The sequence below is a fragment of the Zymoseptoria tritici genome, chromosome 2 (assembly GCF_000219625.1).
Source record: "Zymoseptoria tritici IPO323 chromosome 2, whole genome shotgun sequence".
NCBI lineage: Eukaryota > Fungi > Ascomycota > Dothideomycetes > Mycosphaerellales > Mycosphaerellaceae > Zymoseptoria > Zymoseptoria tritici.
This window is the reverse complement of record NC_018217.1, coordinates 1,644,719-1,665,244: the sequence shown is the minus strand read 5'-3', so window position 1 is coordinate 1,665,244 and position 20,526 is coordinate 1,644,719. Positions and strand designations below refer to the sequence as shown.

At 54.8% G+C, this 20,526-nt stretch overlaps 10 protein-coding genes across 10 annotated transcripts; 6 read left to right on the top strand and 4 right to left on the bottom strand.

Annotated features, from left to right (window-relative positions):
• Positions 1-1,736: 1,736 nt before the first annotated feature.
• MYCGRDRAFT_103230 (uncharacterized protein) lies at positions 1,737-2,785 on the bottom strand (the record flags this gene model as incomplete). The annotated part of the gene is made up of 1 exon (XM_003854876.1): positions 1,737-2,785. A coding segment is annotated over one exon (945 nt), but the record flags the coding sequence as incomplete, so codon positions are not given.
• A 1,008-nt stretch (positions 2,786-3,793) lies between these two features.
• MYCGRDRAFT_79411 (uncharacterized protein) lies at positions 3,794-4,523 on the top strand (the record flags this gene model as incomplete). The annotated part of the gene is made up of 2 exons (XM_003855519.1): positions 3,794-3,961; positions 4,015-4,523. The coding sequence occupies 2 exons, from the start codon at positions 3,928-3,930 to the stop codon at positions 4,302-4,304; spliced, it is 324 nt and encodes a 107-aa protein (XP_003855567.1).
• Positions 4,524-4,819: 296 nt separating this feature from the next.
• MYCGRDRAFT_13866 (uncharacterized protein) lies at positions 4,820-6,275 on the top strand (the record flags this gene model as incomplete). The annotated part of the gene is made up of 3 exons (XM_003855520.1): positions 4,820-4,976; positions 5,039-5,333; positions 5,390-6,275. Coding segments are annotated over 3 exons (1,338 nt in total), but the record flags the coding sequence as incomplete, so codon positions are not given.
• Positions 6,276-6,557: 282 nt separating this feature from the next.
• Positions 6,558-7,769, top strand: MYCGRDRAFT_99108 (uncharacterized protein; the record flags this gene model as incomplete). The annotated part of the gene is made up of 2 exons (XM_003855521.1): positions 6,558-7,334; positions 7,394-7,769. 2 exons carry the CDS (start codon positions 6,558-6,560, stop codon positions 7,700-7,702), a joined length of 1,086 nt encoding a protein of 361 aa, XP_003855569.1.
• Positions 7,746-8,957, bottom strand: MYCGRDRAFT_36261 (uncharacterized protein; the record flags this gene model as incomplete). The annotated part of the gene is made up of 1 exon (XM_003854875.1): positions 7,746-8,957. One exon carries the CDS (start codon positions 8,955-8,957, stop codon positions 7,746-7,748), a length of 1,212 nt encoding a protein of 403 aa, XP_003854923.1.
• Positions 8,958-9,411: 454 nt separating this feature from the next.
• On the bottom strand, positions 9,412-11,003 carry MYCGRDRAFT_68326 (uncharacterized protein; the record flags this gene model as incomplete). Its single annotated transcript, XM_003854874.1, has 2 exons — positions 9,412-10,608; positions 10,679-11,003. The coding sequence occupies 2 exons, from the start codon at positions 11,001-11,003 to the stop codon at positions 9,764-9,766; spliced, it is 1,170 nt and encodes a 389-aa protein (XP_003854922.1).
• Positions 11,004-12,670: 1,667 nt separating this feature from the next.
• Positions 12,671-14,819, bottom strand: MYCGRDRAFT_108040 (ferroxidase; the record flags this gene model as incomplete). The annotated part of the gene is made up of 7 exons (XM_003854873.1): positions 12,671-12,743; positions 12,806-13,117; positions 13,175-13,737; positions 13,789-14,283; positions 14,336-14,464; positions 14,522-14,655; positions 14,718-14,819. The coding sequence occupies 7 exons, from the start codon at positions 14,785-14,787 to the stop codon at positions 12,671-12,673; spliced, it is 1,776 nt and encodes a 591-aa protein (XP_003854921.1).
• A 1,149-nt stretch (positions 14,820-15,968) lies between these two features.
• Positions 15,969-17,248, top strand: MYCGRDRAFT_68319 (plasma membrane iron permease; the record flags this gene model as incomplete). Its single annotated transcript, XM_003855522.1, has 4 exons — positions 15,969-16,008; positions 16,062-16,638; positions 16,689-16,759; positions 16,812-17,248. 4 exons carry the CDS (start codon positions 15,984-15,986, stop codon positions 17,246-17,248), a joined length of 1,110 nt encoding a protein of 369 aa, XP_003855570.1.
• Positions 17,249-17,490: 242 nt separating this feature from the next.
• MYCGRDRAFT_68318 (uncharacterized protein) lies at positions 17,491-18,988 on the top strand (the record flags this gene model as incomplete). Its single annotated transcript, XM_003855523.1, has 2 exons — positions 17,491-18,455; positions 18,576-18,988. The coding sequence occupies 2 exons, from the start codon at positions 17,594-17,596 to the stop codon at positions 18,986-18,988; spliced, it is 1,275 nt and encodes a 424-aa protein (XP_003855571.1).
• A 574-nt stretch (positions 18,989-19,562) lies between these two features.
• On the top strand, positions 19,563-20,519 carry MYCGRDRAFT_90715 (uncharacterized protein; the record flags this gene model as incomplete). Its single annotated transcript, XM_003855524.1, has 2 exons — positions 19,563-19,683; positions 19,738-20,519. 2 exons carry the CDS (start codon positions 19,563-19,565, stop codon positions 20,517-20,519), a joined length of 903 nt encoding a protein of 300 aa, XP_003855572.1.
• Between the last annotated feature and the right edge of the window lie 7 nt (positions 20,520-20,526).

The window sequence follows — 20,526 nt, the reverse complement described above, 5'->3', positions numbered from 1 at the left end:
TTGGACTGTGAATTCGGGGGTCTTCAACAATGCGCGCAGACCATCGTCCGTAACGGCGGAGCTCTGAAAGACAGCGCCGTCATCATCTCCACTTCCCAGGATGGCAGGCAACAGGAACCAAGTCGTCGTATCATCGACGCCGTGGGCGAGTATTTCCAGCTGGCCAGACCAACGATGGAGGCGGAGTGGCGCTCATCATGGATTCATTGTCGGCCACTGAAACAACGCCGCAAAGTCTTCACCTGCTGCGCTGGACACCCTTTGGTCCGACAGAGGATGTATTTGACGAGGTCCCCGAGCTCGCCGACGATTGCGTGGAGAGAGAGTGGAATGTCAATTCCTTGTCGGTATGCGGAGGAACGCACCGGCAGATCTTGACTTGTGATGCCGCTGGGTGGTGGATTCGACCGCTCAAGGATGGCGGAAAGACGACCATTTGAATTCGATGCTAGAAATTTGAGGACGAAGCTGGAAAGGCTGAGGAGAACAAGAACGGGGCGACTTCTGACGTATGGAGGAACGTGAAGCGAACACTGCTGAAGCAGGAGCAAGAGCTGAGGAGAGCAAGATGCTACCGCATGTTTTCTGAATCTACCAAAGTTATTGAATCAATTCCTCGGATCTGAGGCTCCAGCGTCTAGAGAGATTGTCAGTCTTCGCTCAGCACGCAACGGTCGTGAATGGATGGCTCGAGATGCAAAGCACAAATCAGAGTATAGAAATCTCCTCATTATAAGTAGGAGTCTTGGGAAAAGTCAGCAGGTGCCCAAGGTATACAAGGAGAGGGGATATTTACCTAATTAAAACATGTGTATTTGATAGGGTAACATCATACAGTGCTGGAGGAGTTGTATGTGAAGAGGAGCAGAGCTTACCAGCGAGTATTCCTTTCGAAGAGACCGCCGGAATGACGAGCAGCCTCTTCAGCAACTCGCGTGACAGGAATGCAGCGACGCTGAGCAGTCGATATGTTCGGAATTGCGTGCAGTAGAAATGAAGTAATGAGTGGGTGAATGAACGATTGATGGAGAAAGGCGGAAAGGATGGAATGGTGAAGTTGGCGAGAGGACGAAGATTCTGCAGCATCCGCGATATATTTCGGCACGCGGACCTCAATATACGCAGACGTCCGTACTCCTTTCTATATCAGATGCTCGGTAAAGAGATCGTTGACAAGCGATACGTTGATGAGAAAGCGTAGCAGCCTTCTCAGGCGCAATTCTGGCAGAGACATGTCTCTTTGAGATGAAAGCGGACTTAGCAGTCTCAGCAGCATCCAATGCATATCCTAATATGTTCTGTTCGACCCAATTACTCCTTCGAAGCAGCAGGAGCTTCAGCAGACGGTGCAGTAGGCGGACCACCAGCATCCTTGCTCGCCCGTCTGTCCTCTTCTTGACCGCCACCAGGCCTCCTCTCGCCGCCTCGCCCGTCGCCATCTCGCCCTTTCTCATCTCTCCCACCTCTCGCAGTCCTATCCCTCTCTCGGCTTCGACTGCGACTCCTATCCCTCCGACCAGCCGTGTCTCCTCTGCTCGGAATATATCGGTCAGCGTTCTCAATGCGAGAGACAGAGGAGAACCGCTCTCTGCGTCGACCGTCTCGCCCACCGCGGTCCCGATCTGCGTCTCGACCTCTATCCTCTCGACCTCTATCCTCTCGGCCTCGATCCCGTTCTCGGTCTCGGTCTCGATCGCGCTCACGCTCACGATCGCGTTCCCTGTCACGCTCCCGATCGCGAACATCTCTACTATCCCTGTCTCTATCCCTGTCGCGGACATCACGATCACGGTCCCTCTCTCTCATCCTGTCTCTATCGCGCTCGCGCTCTCGATCCCCTTCCCGCGGCCTAGCATCGCGATCTCGTTCCTTTTCCCTCGCTGGGCCACCCATCGCCTCACCGCCATCTTTTGCAGCACCTCCACCAGGGATGTACCGATCAATGCCAGCGGGACTTCGGCTGCGACGATCTCTTTCCCGCTCACGATCTCGGTCACCGACATCACCAACGCGGCGACGTGGAGGGGGGCTGTGATCTCGCTCCCTGTATCGTCGCGGAGGCGATCTCGTCCGCGACCGATTCCGGATAGATCTCCTTGCAGGCGGTGGACTTCTTGTGACGTCTCTTCTGCCAGGGCGGTATGAACCTCGACTGTCAGCGCGAGGAGGAGGTGCTTGTCTCTGTGCGCGTTCCACGACTTCGCCATCCTCGCCGCGGCTTGCACCTAGCGGTCTCTCTCTTTCACGATCGTCTCTTCCTCTGTCCATTCCGCGGTCACGATCTCTATCTCTGCCCGAACGATCGCGATCACTGCCCCGCTGTCGAGCTTTCCATGCTTCGCGCTCAGCACTAATGTCGCGCAAGACGTTGTCGCGTCTGTCGCGGGGCAGACCACGGCGGTCGTCGGGAGATTCGTTGCGTCGTCGGGAAGTATACGAGCGAGCGGGAGAAGGCGAGAGTGCTCGTGGGCGTCGATCGGCGGGTCCAGTGGGAGTAGAAGCGGGAAGATCTGTCGAGGGCCGGTCGCCTTTCTTCAGAGTGAGGGATGTTGGCATGAGACCTTGTGCACGCATCTGGTCTTTGCCATGGCTGTTCCTCGGTGCGGCCTGATGGCGGAGACGTGGAGGAGGTTCCATACTTTCGCTGCGTTCAAGTTCGGGACGGCGAGACTTTTCGGCCATTTCCTGGCCTTCCTTGAGCAGCAGGTCGAGAGCTTCGGCTTCGAGACGTTTCTGTTCGCGGTCCGCGCGCTCTTTTGCACGGCGATCGCGCTCTTCTTGTAACGCCTTCTCACGCTCTTCCACTTCTTTTTGCTGCTTTTCTCGCTCTTCGTTGAACTTTCTGATTCGTTCACGTTCGCGCTCTTTCTCGGCCGCTTTCCATGCTTCCCGCTCTGCACGACGCTTCTGTTCACGCTGGAGCCGCTCTGTCTCATTCTGGAGCTCGGCCTGTTTCTTCTTCAAGGCTTCCAACTCCTTCTTCTTCCTCTCCGTAGCCTCCTGCCGCTTCCGCTTCTTCTCGTCATCCACATGCTTCTTCGCACGCTCCGCCCGACGCTGCTCAGCATCTGCAGCGTATGACTCCTCACTCTTGTTGCCTCGTCGGATTTCCTCAGCCGCTGCCTCATCACCAATCTCCTTTCTGCGAATCTCACGCAATGCCTGCTCCGCATGAGCCACGTACTGCTCGATGTAGGCATCGATATCGAGTCCCGTTTTCTCGTAGACGTCCGCACGTGCAGCAGCGCCTTCCAGCAAAGGAGCAGCAATCCGTCGATCCGGCTTGAGGTACTTGATCGAATCGCGATCAATTTCCGCCGTGGTGAAAGTGCGGAGTGAAGCTTCGAACATTCCTCGCTGGGCACTTTCGTTGTACTGTTGGAAGACCTTCTTCCGTAATGAATCAAACTCGCCCTTCTTCTTGAATGTATGTAGCATGCCATCAATCGACGCGCGCTGGGCACCACTCAATGGCAGTTCGCTGATTTTTGGCTTCTTCCGCGCCGGAAGCTCGAAGTCGCCTGTGCCGGACATGGCGACGTCGGTGTCGGCCATATTGGCCTCGCTCGTGATGGTGAAGCGATAATGGGTGGTTGTGTTCAGTCGATGTATGCTATCAGATGTGAAGCTGCAGGGAACGCGAATCTCGAAAACGCGTGCCGTGACTTTGTGGAGTGAAGATGTCGGATTCGGTGGTCAAAACTCTTGGGGAGCTTGCGGCGGTGCTCCGGTTCATTTCATCACAGGACGCAACTCTTGCTACCTCCAACTCCCACTTGACGTGCTCGCGTGCCGGACTACATATCCTCCGACCGTTACATTCACGACTTCGGGCAGGACCCATCTCTCGCGCGTGTTCACCAGAAAATCGCGCGCGGAGCCCGAGCAAAGCCCTTTCGAATCTACAGACTTCGCCAAACCACCAACATGGTCAACAAGATCCTCTTCTGGTCCGGCTTCGGTACGTTCAATATACTCAATGCCTTAGCGACATCATCTAACGACCTCTTCCAGGCCTCGCCGTCCGATTCTGGCAGCTCGGGATCGAGATGCGCCCTTTCTTCTCGCGCCAAAACTGGATCATCTATCCGATCTACGGTGGACTCGGTGCCTCGTTCGGCTACTGGCTGCAAGGAGTGGAGGACAAGCAAATGCGATTCTTGGGAGAGACGAGACAGAGGTTGATTGAGAAGCGGAGGAGACGTGCTGAGCGGGAGGGAGGCCTGGATGCCGGTTCGAGCGCGCAGAAGCACGGTGACGGACTGTTTGCGTCGCCAGCCGCGGCAGAGAAGCAGGAGGCATAATGACACGAGCAGATGTGAATATGCATGGAGGGCTGTGGTGGACATGATGTTGATGGAACGATTTTTGAGCAGTGGTCGCATTGGTGGTGGCTGCGGACGATGCGGTTTCAATTCTCTATGAGCCTCTCGGCTTTCCAGTATATCACGCGCTCTACGGACATCACGATAAATTCGTGCAAGCGTCTGGGCAATCGTAGTGCAGAGCTCGTCTTCTATAGCATTGGACTCGGCATCCGTATATACCTCAGCTCCGTCCAGAGCTCGCTGGAAAGGCGGCAGCTTCCCAGAATAGAGATACCGCTTTTGCTTCTTCACGACCGCATCTTCATTTGAATTTCACTTCTCAATTTACAACAGTCGCTGGACGGCCTCTCATCCTCGCATCCCTGTACCGGATATCAATGGCCACCGGCCAAGTTGCACCGGATAATTTCTTTCGAAACCCGCTCATAAGGACACCCTCGTACGAGCCCACACCTCCGCGCTCGCCCGCCCTTGCGGCGACAGCAAGAGGCGGCGTTGTCGTGTTTTCTGGCGGCAGCGCGGCGAACAATCTCGTCGACGTCTTCGATCATGTTCGAAAAGCACACAATGCCCCTCTCAGCTATGTGATTCCAATCTCGGACAACGGCGGCTCATCAAGCGAGCTGATCCGCGTGTTTGGCGGGCCAGGTGAGTATTCTTGTCTCACATGGTTACAACTCACAAGGAAGATGCTGATATGAGTATGCTAGGCATCGGCGACGTACGCTCACGACTGGTTCGTTTGATCCCAGAAGACAACGACGAGGCCAAAGCCATTCGACACTTCTTCAATCACCGACTGCCCAAATCGTACGCGCCGGCACGTGCGGAGTGGTTGGACATTGTCGAGGGCACGCATTCACTATGGCTTGGAATATCCTCGCCCAAGAAGGAGCTGACTAGAAGTTTCCTCAACTCGATCAACCTGGAGATTGTCAAGCGGCTTCGCCCGACGAGTCGCTATGACTTCTCAGGCGCGAGCATAGGCAACCTGTTCCTGACTGGGTACGTCCAAGTGTGATACTGCTTTTCCCCAATCACTCGACTGACGAGACTCCCAGTGCTCGATTGTTTACTGGCAGCTTCGAAGCCTCCATTCATCTTCTGTCGAGCATCTGTGGCCTAGATCCGACTATCTCTATCCTGCCTGTGTTGAACACAAACTTTGCTCACCACATCGCCGCAGGTCTCGCAGATGGCACTGTCATCACCGGTCAAAACAATATCAGCCATCCAAGCGAGACAGCGGCTTCGAGCCACCTTCAAGTCCTCACAAACGAAGTCGAGGAGCAGGACAAGATTGAAGATGCTAATATGCCAGGCACACTTCCCACATTGCGAAAGCCAGCCATCACATTCTCAAAGGATGACGAAGAAGACCTGACTTCACGCATTGAACGATTATGGTACATCAATCCATATGGCCAGGAAATCAAGATCCCAGCAAACCCACGAGTATTAGAAGTGTTGAGGAACTCTTCCTGCGTCATCTACAGTATAGGCTCGCTCTTCACGTCGATCATTCCATCTTTGGTGCTCAAAGGCGTCGGCTCAGCAATTGCATCACCCTTCATTCGAAGCAAAATCCTCATCCTGAACGGCACACTTGACCGCGAAACAGGACCCGCTTCGGACTCGTTCACAGCGTTCGACTTTGTGGCCGCCATTGCCAATGCATGCTGCGAATCCCAAGGTCTCTCCAGGCCCCATCCTACGGAGTACTTCCAATACGTGACACACGTCATTTACCTCGATGGACCGACCTCTCCAAAACTGGACAAGGCGGCATTTCTCAATTCTGGCATTGAGACCATGCGTGTCTATGGGCGATCCGGGGAGACAGGCAAAGGAGGTCGCTACGATGCGAAAGCGCTGACGCAAGCTTTGGAGGCTGTGATCGGACGAAAAGACCCACGAGGCGACAAGACACGACGAAACACTGTGTTGACATGAAGTGGAAGATGATGATCGGGTCAAACTTCCAAGACTGGATGTGCCGCAACCAGATGTGCCAGGCTTTGTCATCAGCACGCGGGATCGACAGGAACAGAGGATCGCCCGCGTGGGACGGCGTGAAGTTTGGGAAGCTCTCCACCTCACCTCACTCCCAACGATTGGGAACGGGTAGACGGTAAAATTTCGACTCTACTACTTGGCCGTCGATCAGTATTCTGACGGTCTCTTCGCCTTTTCCTCGACACCACGACGAAACATCAAGACGGTATTAGGATGGCCTCCAACAAACCCTTCAATGTCGCCATAGTAGGCTACGGCCTCTCCGCCAAGGTCTTTCACATCCCGCTCATCCTCGCAGTGCCCGACTTCCACCTCTACGGAATCGTCCAACGATCTCCCAAACCTGACGATGATGCCGCCAAAGACCATGCTGGTATTCGAAGTTGGCGTTCCGTCGATGAGATGTACGCGGACTCCGCCGTGGACGTCGTGGTCATTACTTCCATTCCCGAGACGCACTTTGACATGTGCAAAGCAGCGCTGGAAGCGGGGAAGAATGTTGTTGTGGAGAAACCTTTCGTCCCGACGGCCAAGGAAGCCACGCAACTTATTGAAATTGCCAAGAAGTCTGGCAAGTTGTTGACTGTCTATCAAAACCGGAGATGGGACTCGGATTTCCTCACTCTTCGCCGGATCATGTCGGAAGGTCATCTCGGCGACATCTCCGAGTTCGAAACACATTTTGACCGTCATCGGCCTGATCCGCCGCCGAATGCCAGCTGGAAGAATGTGGACGCGCCGGCGCATGGAAGTCTGTATGATCTGGGTTCGCACTTGGTTGATCAAGTGTACGCATGCTTCGGCAATCCGAAGAAAGTAACGGGATTCGTTGGGATTCAAAGACGGAGTGTGGAGGGCGGTGCGGCGGACTCGCATACTGTGCTGCTGCACTATGAGAAGATGCTTGTGACGGTCAAGGCCGGTGTTGTGAGTCCCGAGGAGGAGCAGTTGAGGTTTTGGGTGAGAGGGACCAAGGGGAGTTTCAAGAAGGTAAGTGGGACGAGATACATCCCGCTGATTTGTTTTCCCGACTCACGATCTGATTCTAGTTCCACCTCGACGTGCAAGAAGATCAACTCCGACTCAACGGCATGCGACCTGGCGACGAAGGCTTTGGCGTTGAGCCGGAGAGCCATCACGGCACTCTCATCACCGTCGCCTACGAGAAGGCCAAGCCTGTCAGGAAGACGTACCCGACTGTCGAACCTCTGACATATGTGGACTATTACAAGACCTTCGCGAGAGCTCTGAAGGGAGAAGGGAAAGTACCGGTCGCGCCGGAGGATGCTCGAGATGTTCTTCGCCTACTCGAATTGGCTCTGCAGAGTTCGAAAGAAGGCCGGACCATCGAAGTATAGCATATCAGTGTCCATCGCCACAGCGCCGCACGTTTCCTCCTCACTAAGAATCACCCCACACCTCCCTCGCCACATCCCTGACCAGTTCCAATTTCTTCCACATCACCTCCTCCGTCATATTCTTCCCACCCGCCAAACTCGAGCTCGAAAACCCACACTGCGGACTAATCGCCAACGCTTTCAACGCCTTCTCGTCCCCCACTCCCTGTCCTTGAGCCACCACAGTCGCCGCCTCCCGAATCTTCTGCATCAGTTCCGACTTTTCCTCCATCTCCACTTTCTTCGTCGACACCAACCCCATCACGACATTCTTCCCCTGCGGCAAGAACTTCAACGGCTCAAACCCTCCCGTCCTCTCCACATCGTCAAACTCGAGGTAATACGTATCATACCCCGTTTTGTTGAACAATTTCTCCGCGATGGGATCATACGACCCACTCACCCAGTGCGTTGAGCCGGACATGTTGCCTCGACAGAGGTGCATGCCCATGTGGAGATCCTTCCCTGGACGATTGGCGAGGAACATATTGTGCGCGGAGAGGTAGAGGTCGAGCAGAGCGTCCGAGTCGACGCCGTCTTTTTCGCAGCCGCCGAGGAAGAGGGACGAGCAGAAGTATGTCAGGTGTGGGTCGTCGACTTGGATGTGGCGGCAGCCGGCGTCGTACAATGCTTGGATCTCGGAGGTGTACGCTGCCGCGAGTGCGGTGAAGTATTCCACATCGGAGGTGTAGCCGGACGAAGCGGTATAAGCTGTTCCGGGACGGAGCTGGATGTGTTGATAACTTGGAGCGGGAATGGTGATCTTGGCGTTCTTCCACTGGTCTTTTGGTAAGGAAGCGGTGAGGAGTCGCCATTCTTCAAGATAGGCGGATTGCCTCCATTCAATCGGAGCGGTGCAGATCACCGCTGCGCGGGTCGTCTGACCCATAGCCGCCAAGCCGACGGTGGTAGGGAAGTCGGACCGGAAAGCGTCCGGAATGGGGAGGGAGGGGGATGGAGTCATGCCTGTGAGGGTCTCAAAGAAGCCGCCATAGTAAATGTGACGGCAGAACTCGCCCGAGGTGATGGGCAGGATGCCGCGGGAGAGCTGTTCCTGGACGATCGAGGTGATGGCAGAGGCTTCGGCGGCTTTGAGGGAGGGGTCCGCGGTGAGGGTGTAGAGGTTTGTTGGCGAAGAAAGAGAGGAGCGGGCGTTGAGAAGATGCTTGGGTCGGAGTAAGGAACCGATGTGATCCATTCGATGGGGAGGCGGCATTGTTGAGGTTGGGAGGCTGTTGTTGTGAGATTGAGTATGCTGCTGATGATGTTGCTGAAGGTGGAAGTCTGATGTCGTTCAAGTCGTTGTGAAGCTCATATGAAAGTGGCCGTGGCTATGTGTATATCTACGAAGCTCGGAGGTGTCCATAGCTCTTCCGATGCTGGTGCATACGTCCGGCGATCCGCGTTCGGCAATACGCGAAAGAGCGAAGCGGCGAAGCAGCGAAACTCAGAGCTGTTCTAACCAGGCTCCCTTGATCAAAGACCTGCGAAGCCAGCGTCAGTAACAGATTCGAATGTTCGGCAGATGCGAAAACCAGTTCACAGCAGAATCGCCGTCGTATGCCCGGTGGAAGTCAGGCTGAAAGTCGTCGAGCGAATACCGAAGGTCATCAGCAAGCAATCCCAAAGTCATTCACTTGGAACTCCACCTTGATGGCGCGCTGGCGTTTCGAATTCGTTCTCATTTTCGGATCTGTCGTCTGATAATTTCTTCGCTTTTCTGCACTTCTGACCGTGAGAGTTCCTGTCATGCTTTCGACATGTTTGGCTGCCCAGACGTCGATTCCCAGCGACGTAGCCGATCGCCGTGGACTCTTTGCCTTCATTAGCTAGCTAGTCTTGCTCCTGTTTTGCTCTTGACCTTGCGATGAATTCCTGCATCCTTCTCTTTCTCTTGAGCGACTTCGATCATAAGACTCCCTCTCACTGAATGCAACCTCGCATGAAATGAAAATGCCCGCTCAGAACGCGTTCGCACTTGACAACCTTCCCTCGGACTCGAGTCCAATTCTCTCCCATCTCTTACCTCTTCAACACCTTCCTCGCCGCCTTGACCCTTTCCCGGTACGCCAGCCATCCCTGCTTCCTGTACTCCAACGCCGCCGCCCTGCGATCCTTCGCTCCATAGATACCTCTCCCGACAATGATGATATCGGTGCCACCTTCGCCCACCACCTTGGCCGGAGTGTTGTACTGCTGACCCATACCATCACCTCCCGCTTGCAGTTGCACACCCGGTGTCATCGTGATGAAATTGTCCTCCGACCCTTCATTCATCCCTTTTTGCGCAATGAAGCCCATGACAAAGTCCTTGTTCTCCCTCGCGTGGTGTAGACAGGCGGTTGTGTATTCTGGTGTAAAGAAGTTGTTGGCCGAAGACATTTGCGCGAGTAGTAGGAGAGAGCGGAAGTATGGAGGTGGACCGAGATGGTCGAGAGTTTCAGGGTCGTCTCCTTCATCTTCGGAGTCGTCGGAGGCGACACGAGGGATTGAAGGTCGGTGGTGAGGTTGCGGGCTGATGGCTTCGGATTTCATGCTGATTGTGGTGGAGACGGAGACAACGGAAGGTTTACGGGCGTTGCGGTCGAAGGTGATTTCAGGGTCGGAGTCGGGTTCGCTGGAGTCGGCTTGTTCGTCTTCCGATTCCTCGTCCTCCTCGTGATCATCTTGCCAATCCCCGGCTACGGATGCGGCGGGCGAGGCGCGAATGTCGGTTTGTACGGAGGTGTTGTGGGCGCGGATAGCAGTTTGTGCTGCTTGGGAGAGGGCGGTGATGATGGCTGGGCCGGGGAAAATGTGGCAGTTGACGATAGGTGCCCACCGGACAATGGTCAGTGGTCCCCCGACATATTGCTGTTGTACCGTGTCTGCGATGACCCACGTGTCAGTCTTGTTTCTCGTGCCAAAACTTATCATGTCCTGTCTCTCTCAACGTACTTCCAATGTCTCCAAACTTGCGATCCTCAAACACAAGAAACTTCTTCCGCCGTGAGATCTCGTTCAACCCACGAATCGTCCTCTCCCCAAAGTCACTGATAATGTCCGCATGCGTCTTGAGCACGCAAATGTGTTCGCCAACATCTTCCGCTATGCTGAGGAGCTCGGCCGTGGTAGTGACATCGGCGGACACGCAGAGATTGGTGCGCTTGAGATGGGCGAGGCGGAGGAGGTAGCTCGCGAGTGGGGTGTTGTTGGATAGCTCGGATCGTTCGTTGTATGTGAGGGCGAGGGAGGGATGAGGTGTTGATATTGCGGCGGGCATGGCGGCGAGGGTGGTGGAGTGGAGAGAGAGCGAGGGACAGCAAGAGGGAGAGGGAGAGTGAGGCGTGCCAGGGGAATGATTGTTGTCTGTGTTTGGTCAAGAACTGTTGAGGCGGGTGGATCGTATGTTGATGAGGTGGTAAAGTAGGTAGGAGCTATCGTCTCTGAGAGGGGCAGACTCGACCTCTTTCAGTCTTTGGATCGATTCCAGATTGAACGACGCGCAGTGAGGAGGGAAGAGGAAGAGGAGCACAGAAAAGAGAAGAATCGTCGTCAGTCGCGCCTGGTGGTTGTGTGCTAATGCAGCGGGTGGTGCATTGGGCACTCGACTGACACGATGCAGGCACAATCACACGCAGGATGCGCTAGGGTCGTGAATGAGGTGGTGAAATGAGATATGCTTCATAACTTTGATGGGGAATTTTATGGAATTTTCTCGAGCTGTCCTTGCTATGATTCCTTCCTCGACGACCATTCCAGTCCGCCTCATCGCCTTCATCAACGCCTCGCCAATAAACCGCCTTGTCTCCCAAGGCGAACATCCTCCGAGCAATGATCAGATGCCTCGTATATTCCGCTTTCGTATACCGCGCTGTGCCGCCCCGGCAAAAAGTCCAGCCCCAAAAACCCGCGTCCACCTGCAGAAAGATAGACGCCGCAGCCGAGTGGCATCACATACCCGCAGGAGAAGTTCATCCATCGATTGGTCCACGGCAACTTCCATCCACCATCCGGTGGTCGAGGGGTCCATCCGAGGCGCGACGCCGAAAGAGGGCCGGAAACCGAGAGATGGTACATGTGGGTCGCGCAGAGATCGACATGAAAACTTGTCGACAAATTCCAGATGTGAACAGTAAAGGGTATTGCAAATGCGACAAGGTGTCTCCAGTATACGAGGTGGAGCGACGCCAGCCAAGCGAGGGCCTCGTAGTCGAGGGTTCTAGACTTCAGGTCTGGCAGTCTACATGCATGCGAATCAATTCGCAGATGGATGGTGGAGTTGGCAGTCTTGAGTGATTCAGACGCCGCTGGTGTCACGTGTGACACGAACAGCGCAGAGATCTCCTTCTACGTTCCCGTGCCACGGTCCGGGGAGTGTCCTAGTCTCAGGAAGCGAAGGTGCACAAGGTCGGTGTTACTATTACTGGTCGTGAATCTTGCGAAAGCTGTCGCTTTGAGCTTGTCAACGAGGCGAAAGAGGGTGAAGGAAATGCATCGATGAAGGCGTTCAGCTTATCCCAGCGAGGTTTGTCTCCACCATCTGACCATCTCAGAGATAGACAGAGAAGTGTTCGCGTCATCCCCTAAAAGAGATCTCACATGGACATGGACACCGAGAAGATGCAACTCAGACCCGATCGATCGGATCCTCGCACAACCAGCACATCGTCCTACAAGCCGTGACCAGATCCAATCTATCCGCAACAACGGGAGGAAGAATGGAAACACACAGATGCGACGCACTCATCTCTAAAGAGTCACATTTTGTACCCAACACAGTGGCACTGGTCGATGCCAACACAACACATCCCCCGCCGGCTCTTGTGTGCCGAGCGAGGGAGAGGGAAGGGAGACGAGACCCAATCTGCCGTGCGAGGTATGACATCCAGGGTATCACGTTACTACACAATCTTGCTCTTTTCAGATCTTCTTCACCTTCACGTTTCATCAACCACCGGCTTTGGCGACAAATTCTCTTGTTGAAGCCATTTCCGCGGCGCTGAGGGGTGCGGCTCCATACCTGTTTCACACGTCGTTAGCATCAATAGTTGGAAAGCGTGGGGGTGACGGTGGTTTTCATACCAAGCGATGACCGCCATGCCCAAGAATGCGGCCACACAGCTGAAGACCAACGCCACGATGCCTCTCGCTGTGAAGCCGGATGGCAGTGCCTTGACCATCATATTTTGGCCCGTGAGGTCCAAGAAGTCTTTCGTGTTCGCGGCTGCGTTGCCAGCAATGGGTGTCGAAGCGGCGGCGCAGACGTCGTAGTGGTTCTGGGGGACAGTGATGGTCTTTTGGATGTCAAGAGGTGCTTCGATCATGGTCGCGATGAGGCCGCTGGCGAGATGCCATTCGATGTGACAGTGGAAGAGCCAGATGCCCGGGTTGTCGCTGATGGGATGTTAGCTGTCATGTGCCTACTTGATAAGACGGCCAGGATTGACTTACGCCCTGAATCTGATGACGAAGTTGCTGTTTGGTCGTACCCATACTGTGTCGCGACGCATGGGCTTGCTAGGAAAGACGCTGTGGTTGTTTGGTTGGTAGAAGCCGTCTTCCTCCGGAGCTCGCTGGATGACTTGGAAGTCATGTCCGTGCAAATGGAAAGGATGCTTGCCCGGATCGTCGTTGTTCAGCACGATCTCGATAACGTCCATTTTGTTAAGGACGAACGGATTCGTGTCGGTGCCGTAGACGGTACCATTTGCGGCGTCCACGCCGGTCGTCAGGGCACTGTACAGTGTAGGAACCTTTGGTCGAACGTAGGAGATGTCGTTGAAAGCAGCATAGTTGGCGCCGTCACCGAGGTTGATCATCGACAAGTCCAGGTTGAATGAGTAGTCGACTTTGTCAAGGAGCTCCATACCATCTTGCGGAACGAGGTCAAAGTCGTCGTACTGCGCGTCCCAATTCTCGAGCTTTGTCGGCTCGGGAAGCGGCTTCGACTGGTCGTATACCAGCCATCCCGTGGCATTCGTGTTCAGATCTGGTGAGAAAGAGTCGAACAGGTCCTGCCTCAGTCAGTAAGGGTTGGAGATCAACCACATCCTTTCGCGACGTACCGTGTCCATACTGTTGACCATGGCAAAATTTGCTCCGGTGTCGTTCTTCGCAGTCACCAGGAAACCATAGCGTTGCGAAGCGGTCAGATAGATCATCTCAGCCTCCGCAGGCTCAGTGTAGACACCATCGACTTGAATGATAGTCATGTTGTGACCTTCGATCCAGAAGTACTGACTGGCAAAGGCGCCGACATTGGTCATTCGGAAGAAGTAGGTCTTGCCAGGCTCGATGGGAACGGTGAGATTCTGCGTGTCGTTCATCAATGCCGAGTTCGGTACTGGCTCGGCGCCCGTGGGATTCTCGAAGCTGATGAAGTGGTCCACGAGTCCGGGAAGTTGATCATGATACCAGTCGGAGATGGTGATGCTGATCTCTTCGTCGTACTGTCCGGCATAAGGATTCTCGGGATCGTGGACGAAGAACTGTCCTCGGAGGCCATCTGGGTATTGTGCTCGGCTGTGAGAGTGGTACCAATATGTGCCCGGCTGTTCAATCTGCAGGATGTTAGCTTGAAGTCAGAGCCGCATGATGACAAGTCTGACATACGGTGAAGTTGTAAACAAAATCCGATCCAGGAGGAACATCGCATTGTGTCACGCCGACAGGCCCATCCATCTCCGTCGTGCCATTTTGGAAGAGGCCATGGAAGTGTAGACTCGTGCTTTGGTTGCCAAGCTAGAAGTGTCGGTCAGCCCATGCATTCTTGCTCAATCGGACTCAGGCTTCACCTACTCCATTGTGCATGTTGATCACGACCCGGTCGCCCTTGGTGAAATTGAGCACGGGAATGGGCCACTCATTGTTGATGCCGATGACTGGCCGCTCGAATTGTCCATCGGGATTGCGGTTGACCCATGTGATGTTCCCTATGTATAAAGAGTCAGTCCTTCTGCTGTCCTCCTGCAGTGGCGTTTCCTGGTCTCCTCACAGTCAAAGGTCTGCGTCGCAGCCAACGCCTGGCTCGCGAGGAAGAGCAGGCTTGTCAATGAGTGCATCATGATTAATGAGGAGATCTCTCTCACAAATCAAAGCCGGAAAGACTCGACAACCGTCGAGTCTTTGAGCAAGATCTGATAACAGCGAGCCGAGGAGGACTGGTCCGATGTGCGGCGGGAGGAGCGATGCGATGCGAGTCGGACGGTGTGGACAAATCTGATAAGATGGAGGGGTGTGTAGCGAAAAGGCGTGGTTCTCCGTTCTCCGTGGCAGCATGCAAGCCACACGGGGCAGGCCCTGAGAAGTTTGGGTGAAATCGCGTGGATCAAGCCAATCAACGTGAGGGATGGTTCGTCGCCGTGAAAGGACCGTACGAACTCGAGCTGCAGGGAGGGAGACACGGGTGGTGTGATGATGTGTCTGACGCTGCGATGCCGGGAGTAAGAGCTTTGCATGAGATGCGCCGATGCTTTGTATCGTTGTCCAACAATTTGTCTGATCTTCCGTGGCAATGAGAGTCGGATTCTGCTGACGAGACCTACTTCACCGCACTTTCCAACGAGCGAGTGAAATTGTCTTGTCGTGGCCAGACCTCCTCCGCCTCGGCGATCGACTAGAGATCCAGCTCGAATAAGGTTTGAGCTAGAGCTTAGCATCGGAGCGGAGCGGGGGATGGATAAGATAAGATCACAGGGGTGGGGTGGGATGCAGTTCGGCAGTGGTGATGGCGAGGGTGGGAGGCGCGCTTCTCTTCTCATTCTCGCTGCGAGGGATTCACGAACGAAAGCTCGATGGAGCGGCTGTCATGAACTGGTCTCGCCACTCCACTTCGTAGTCATGTCCAAGCAAGATCTGATATAGCACGAGCTGCCAAGGCGACGTGGGGTTGTCCCATTCGCTTGTCTGGAATTGGCTTTTCCCTGGGCATGCAAGGATTATCTCGGTCGAGGGCGTGATCCGGTCGAGGTAGTTCCACCGCCCGTGTGAGTCGTTCGCGTTCGCTTCTCTTTCCCTCCCATGCTTGTCGTTGGGCGTTCGGTCTTACCGATCAGTGCATCCCACCGAAGCTGTCCACTTCCTTGCCGACCTCTGCAGCCGACGTCGGAAGGTTCATCGTATGACAACGGTGGGAGTGGTCCGAGCGCCAGCATTTTGCTCTTTCCCGTCTCCTCTTTCATCAGTGAATCAGAATCAGCTTTGATCTGATAACCACCATCTGATAACATCGATCAAGTCGAGTCGACAACACGCCGCAACCATGGTGAACGTATTTGCTGTGCCGGGTGCGCTCCACAACACGGCGAATATGCAGAGAACCTTACTGACATCCGGACAGTCTTCTTCATCTGCTTCCGAGAATGTCTCGAATGCACCATCATCGTCTCCATCCTGCTGGCTTTCCTCAAGCAGAGCATCGGCGGACCGAGTAGCGACAAGGTCGTCTACAAGAAACTCGTGCGACAGATCTGGATGGGGATAGCCGCTGGTCTCGCAGTGTGCATCGTGATCGGCGGCGCCTTCATCGGAGTCTTCTATGGCGTGGGAAAGGACTTTTTCGGCAAAGCAGAGGACATCTGGGAGGGCGTCTTCTCGCTCATCGCATGCATCATCATTACCATCATGGGCATCGGTTTCCTCCGAGTCTCCAAGCTGCAAGAGAAGTGGAGGGTCAAGATCTCTCAGGCTCTGGAGAAGCACCATGCGGGCCAAGGACTTGGTATGAGGTCGCGCTTCAAGCTGTGGTGTGAGAAGTACGCCATGTTCCTGCTGCCGTTCATCACCGTGCTTCGCGAAGGTCTCGAGGCGGTCGTCTTCATCGGAGGCGTCGGCCTTGGGTTGCCTGCGAAGTCGTTTCCGCTGGCCGTAGTGTGCGGCCTTGCCTCTGGCATTGCAATCGGATACATCATCTACCGGTGAGTGAGGAGTCGACGCATTGCAAAAGACTCCATACTGACAGTACCAGTGGCGGTCACTCCACGAAGCTTCAGATCTTCCTGACCATCTCAACATGTTTCTTGTACCTCATCGCCAGTGGTAAGTCTGAATGTCATTGATTGGAATCGAGACTCCTTGCTAACATTCGCAGGACTCTTCTCCAAAGCCGTCTGGGATTTCGAGATGAATTCCTGGAGCAAGATCATCGGTGGTGATGCCGCCGAGACCGGCTCCGGACCTGGCTCATATGACATCCGCAAATCTGTCTGGCACGTCAACAAAGCCAACCCAGAGATCAACGGCGGTGGTGGATGGGGCATTTTCAACTCCATCTTCGGCTGGACCAACAGTGCCACCTACGGCTCCGTCATCGCGTACAACCTGTACTGGCTGGCAATTATCATCGCTTTCGGCTCTCTGGGCTTCTACGAGAAGCGAGGCCACTGGCCGCTTATGAAGGCAAAGGCAAAGGCGCCATCGGTCGATTCGGAGGGCGCGGAGAGCGACTCCACCAGTCAAGACCATGCCGAGAAAGACAAGACTGGAGTGCATGTCACCGCCAGTGATGGGCGTCAGCTTTCAGCATGATGAGGGGTAAAAGGCCAGCCTTCGGTACCGTCGACATACGTAGCAATCGCGATAGCAATGAAGGGACGCATGATGATGTGCTTGTCTTAAGACACGATTATGAAGTGACCTGTTAATTGATTAACGATGTCCTTTCGCCCAGTAGTAGAATCCATCCTTGCGAAAAGCTCGTACCGCCCAGCTCGGTCGTGTGACGGCTTCAGTCGGCAGGAAACACCACGACAAGAGTCCATCGATACCTACTCATCCACATTTGAGCCCTCACGCCGGCGTCATGTTCTGGCCGTACCCTTGAGTCGAAGGTCGTAGCGCCTTCATCCCGAAGGCTTCTTTGAAACCACCATCATGCGGTCGCCGCAATCGAAACCTCCACCCTCGATACCGAGCAATGGCGAGCCGAAGCAGGAGCAAGAGCCAGCAGGTCATGAAGAGGGATTAAGTGATATCGTCGAGATAGATCCAGACGGCGATATTGTCTTGAGCATCGCTCACGAGAGCTCCGCACCAGGAACAGCGTACAGCTTCCGCGCAAAGTCGTCCTTGCTCCAATCAAAGTCAAAATACTTTGCCGGTCTGCTACAAGGTCGCTTTGGGGAGAGTGAGCGCATTGCCCAAACTCATCGGAAGCTACGCGAGGTACACGGGACTGTCGAAAATGCGCCTGCACGCGAATTGCCCGTCATCCACATCGAAGACGTAGGACGAATCTCTGCAGTCAAGTCGATACAGCCGCTGTGTACAGACTTCCTCAGCATATTACACGATCGAGACATCCAACCTGCCACACCCGTGTCGAATCTTGCAAATCTCGCAATCCTCAGCGATCGATTCGACGCGCTGGGTGCTGTACAGGCATATGTCAGACGAAAGAGGTTGATCCGGGCTATTGATGGCAAAACCACGGCGAAGATGGACACTGGGCTAAGCGAGGAGAGAGTTCGGCAACGACTTCTCGTTTCGTCCCTTCTGGACTACCCTGCTTGGACCGAAAAGTACTCCACGAGGATCATCATGAAAGGTTGGGTCGCGAGAGACGTCAGCGATTCACAACCCTTGTGGTGGGATCTACCCGCGCGCTTCGAGGAGGAATTGGCCTATCGCCGTGACTGCGTCCTCGAGACGATTCAGTCGGTTCAAACTCATTTCCTGGCCTTGTATGCTTCCCGTGAGCGTCAGTGCAAGCTGGGCTACGACTCGAGCGCACAGTGTAAGTAGAATCAAAGGCAGAACGCCTCTCCAGCTTGGTTTCGGGATGTCCCACCAGCTTTCGACCCAAGGTCTGAACGTTCTTGAGACTTGCGCTGACACCTCCGCGCTTCGAATTTAGGCGATTCGTTCCAACTGGGTGAGATGATCCGCTTCTTGTCAAGGATCGGCACATTGCATTTGCAGGGAGTAATCTTCGACACCACGGATCCGCCGCCGCCCTTTGAAGGCGACATTCACATCCTACTCGAAAGCCTCCGACAAGTTCCCGAGTACCAAATAGACCGAAATCACGCTCACTGTGGCCTCCGCACGAGGATCACGCCCATTTTGGACATTCTGCTTGAGTGTCTCCAACATGTCGGAATCTGCTCAGATTGCTGGTCGCAGAATCGTGCGGAGCATGCTTGGATGGAGAAAAAGAGGCCGTTGGTGTGGAGGAGGCAGTCTCTCCAGCTTCGCGCCGGCCACAAGGAAATGCATGCCAGTGTTCGCGCCCTCTTCACTGCTGCCGAGAGGGATTGGAGTTGCTAGCCGATGTTGGACCGGCAGTGCATGCCTCCAGTTGTGTCAAAATGTGCATTGCACAATGAGGGAATTATTGGCTCGTTGCCATGATCTTATTCGGGTCGGCAAAGGAGGCGCAGTCAACGCAGTCTGACATGGGGGACAAACAGAGTGCGGGGCGAAGCGCGGAAGCTGCGGGTTGTCAGACGCTAGTGCTGCGCCTCAAAGCTTAGACACATGTGAATGTTTGTCCTTCCTGCAGGACGAGCCGGTTGCAGTGTTGCAACTGAACACCTTTACGGATTGCCGTCAAAGTTCAGAGCAGAGAGGCTGAGCTCCGGCGATATTTCCGGTCAGCGATATGCTGGTAGATTTCAGGGCGAATCTCGTCCCGATCGGAGCGTATAAGATCTCACACCACTCCCATCAGAGGTAAAGATCAAAGGAACCAACACAAGTCGCAAGCCGAGTGAGAAGCCGAATTCACGTACCCGCTCTTTTCTTTATAAAGCAATCGATCATGGCTTCATCATTCACCTTGGTCGACACCTTTCCCCTGCAGAACAAACCAGCGGTCTCATCATTACATCGACAAAACAGCATGTTCGCCTCAATCAAGAACAAGCTCAAATCATCATCGTCGTCCGCGGGCAATAGCAGTATGAAGCAGTCGTCAAATTCACACCCTCAAAACAACAGCACACCGTCGACCAGGCGGCCAGGTAAGCATTGCGACACCCAAGTATCGGAAGAATCGCAGCTGACGCACAAGATAGCACCTGTTCGAACACAAGACATGGACGATGCGCCACCACCTGCATACTCACCACCTGCAAACGCCGCCGCGACATCACAAATCCCAAGCATAGCAGTCACACAAGTCGCCGACGACCCCTATGCCTTTCTCGGCAGTTTCGACACGATCTTCCTCGTCGACGACAGCGGCTCCATGGTCGGAAGTCGCTGGCACGAGACCGCCGAAGCACTCGAAACCATCACACCAATCTGCACCGCGCACGACGCCGACGGCATCGACATCTTCTTCCTCAACCACCCAGACTCCGCCTTCCACCACAACATCACGCAATCCTCCATCGTGCGCGAGATCTTCCAGACCGTCCGACCCAGCGGCGGCACGCCCACTGGCCAGCGCCTCAACCAGATTCTCAAACCCTACCTCCGCCGCGTCCAAGCCAATCCCGACGCCACGAAACCTATCAACATCATCTGCATCACCGACGGCGAACCCTCCGACGACGTTGAGAGCCCGCTCATCGCGGCGGCGAAGAAGCTCGATAAGATCGACGCTCCGGCGTGGCAGGTGGGCGTGCAATTCTTCCAGGTCGGTAGGGACGAGACTGCGAAGAGGCACTTGCAGCAATTGGACGATGAGTTGGCGGAGATTTCGGGCGACGATGAGTTGAGAGACATTGTGGATACGGTGCCGTTTATGGGAAGTGAGGGCGCAAGGTTGAGTGGCGAGGGGATCTTGAAGGTCGTGCTTGGGGCGGTGAATCGGAGGCTGGATCGCAAGAAGGCTAAGGGGCTTCATCGGTGAGAGGAAG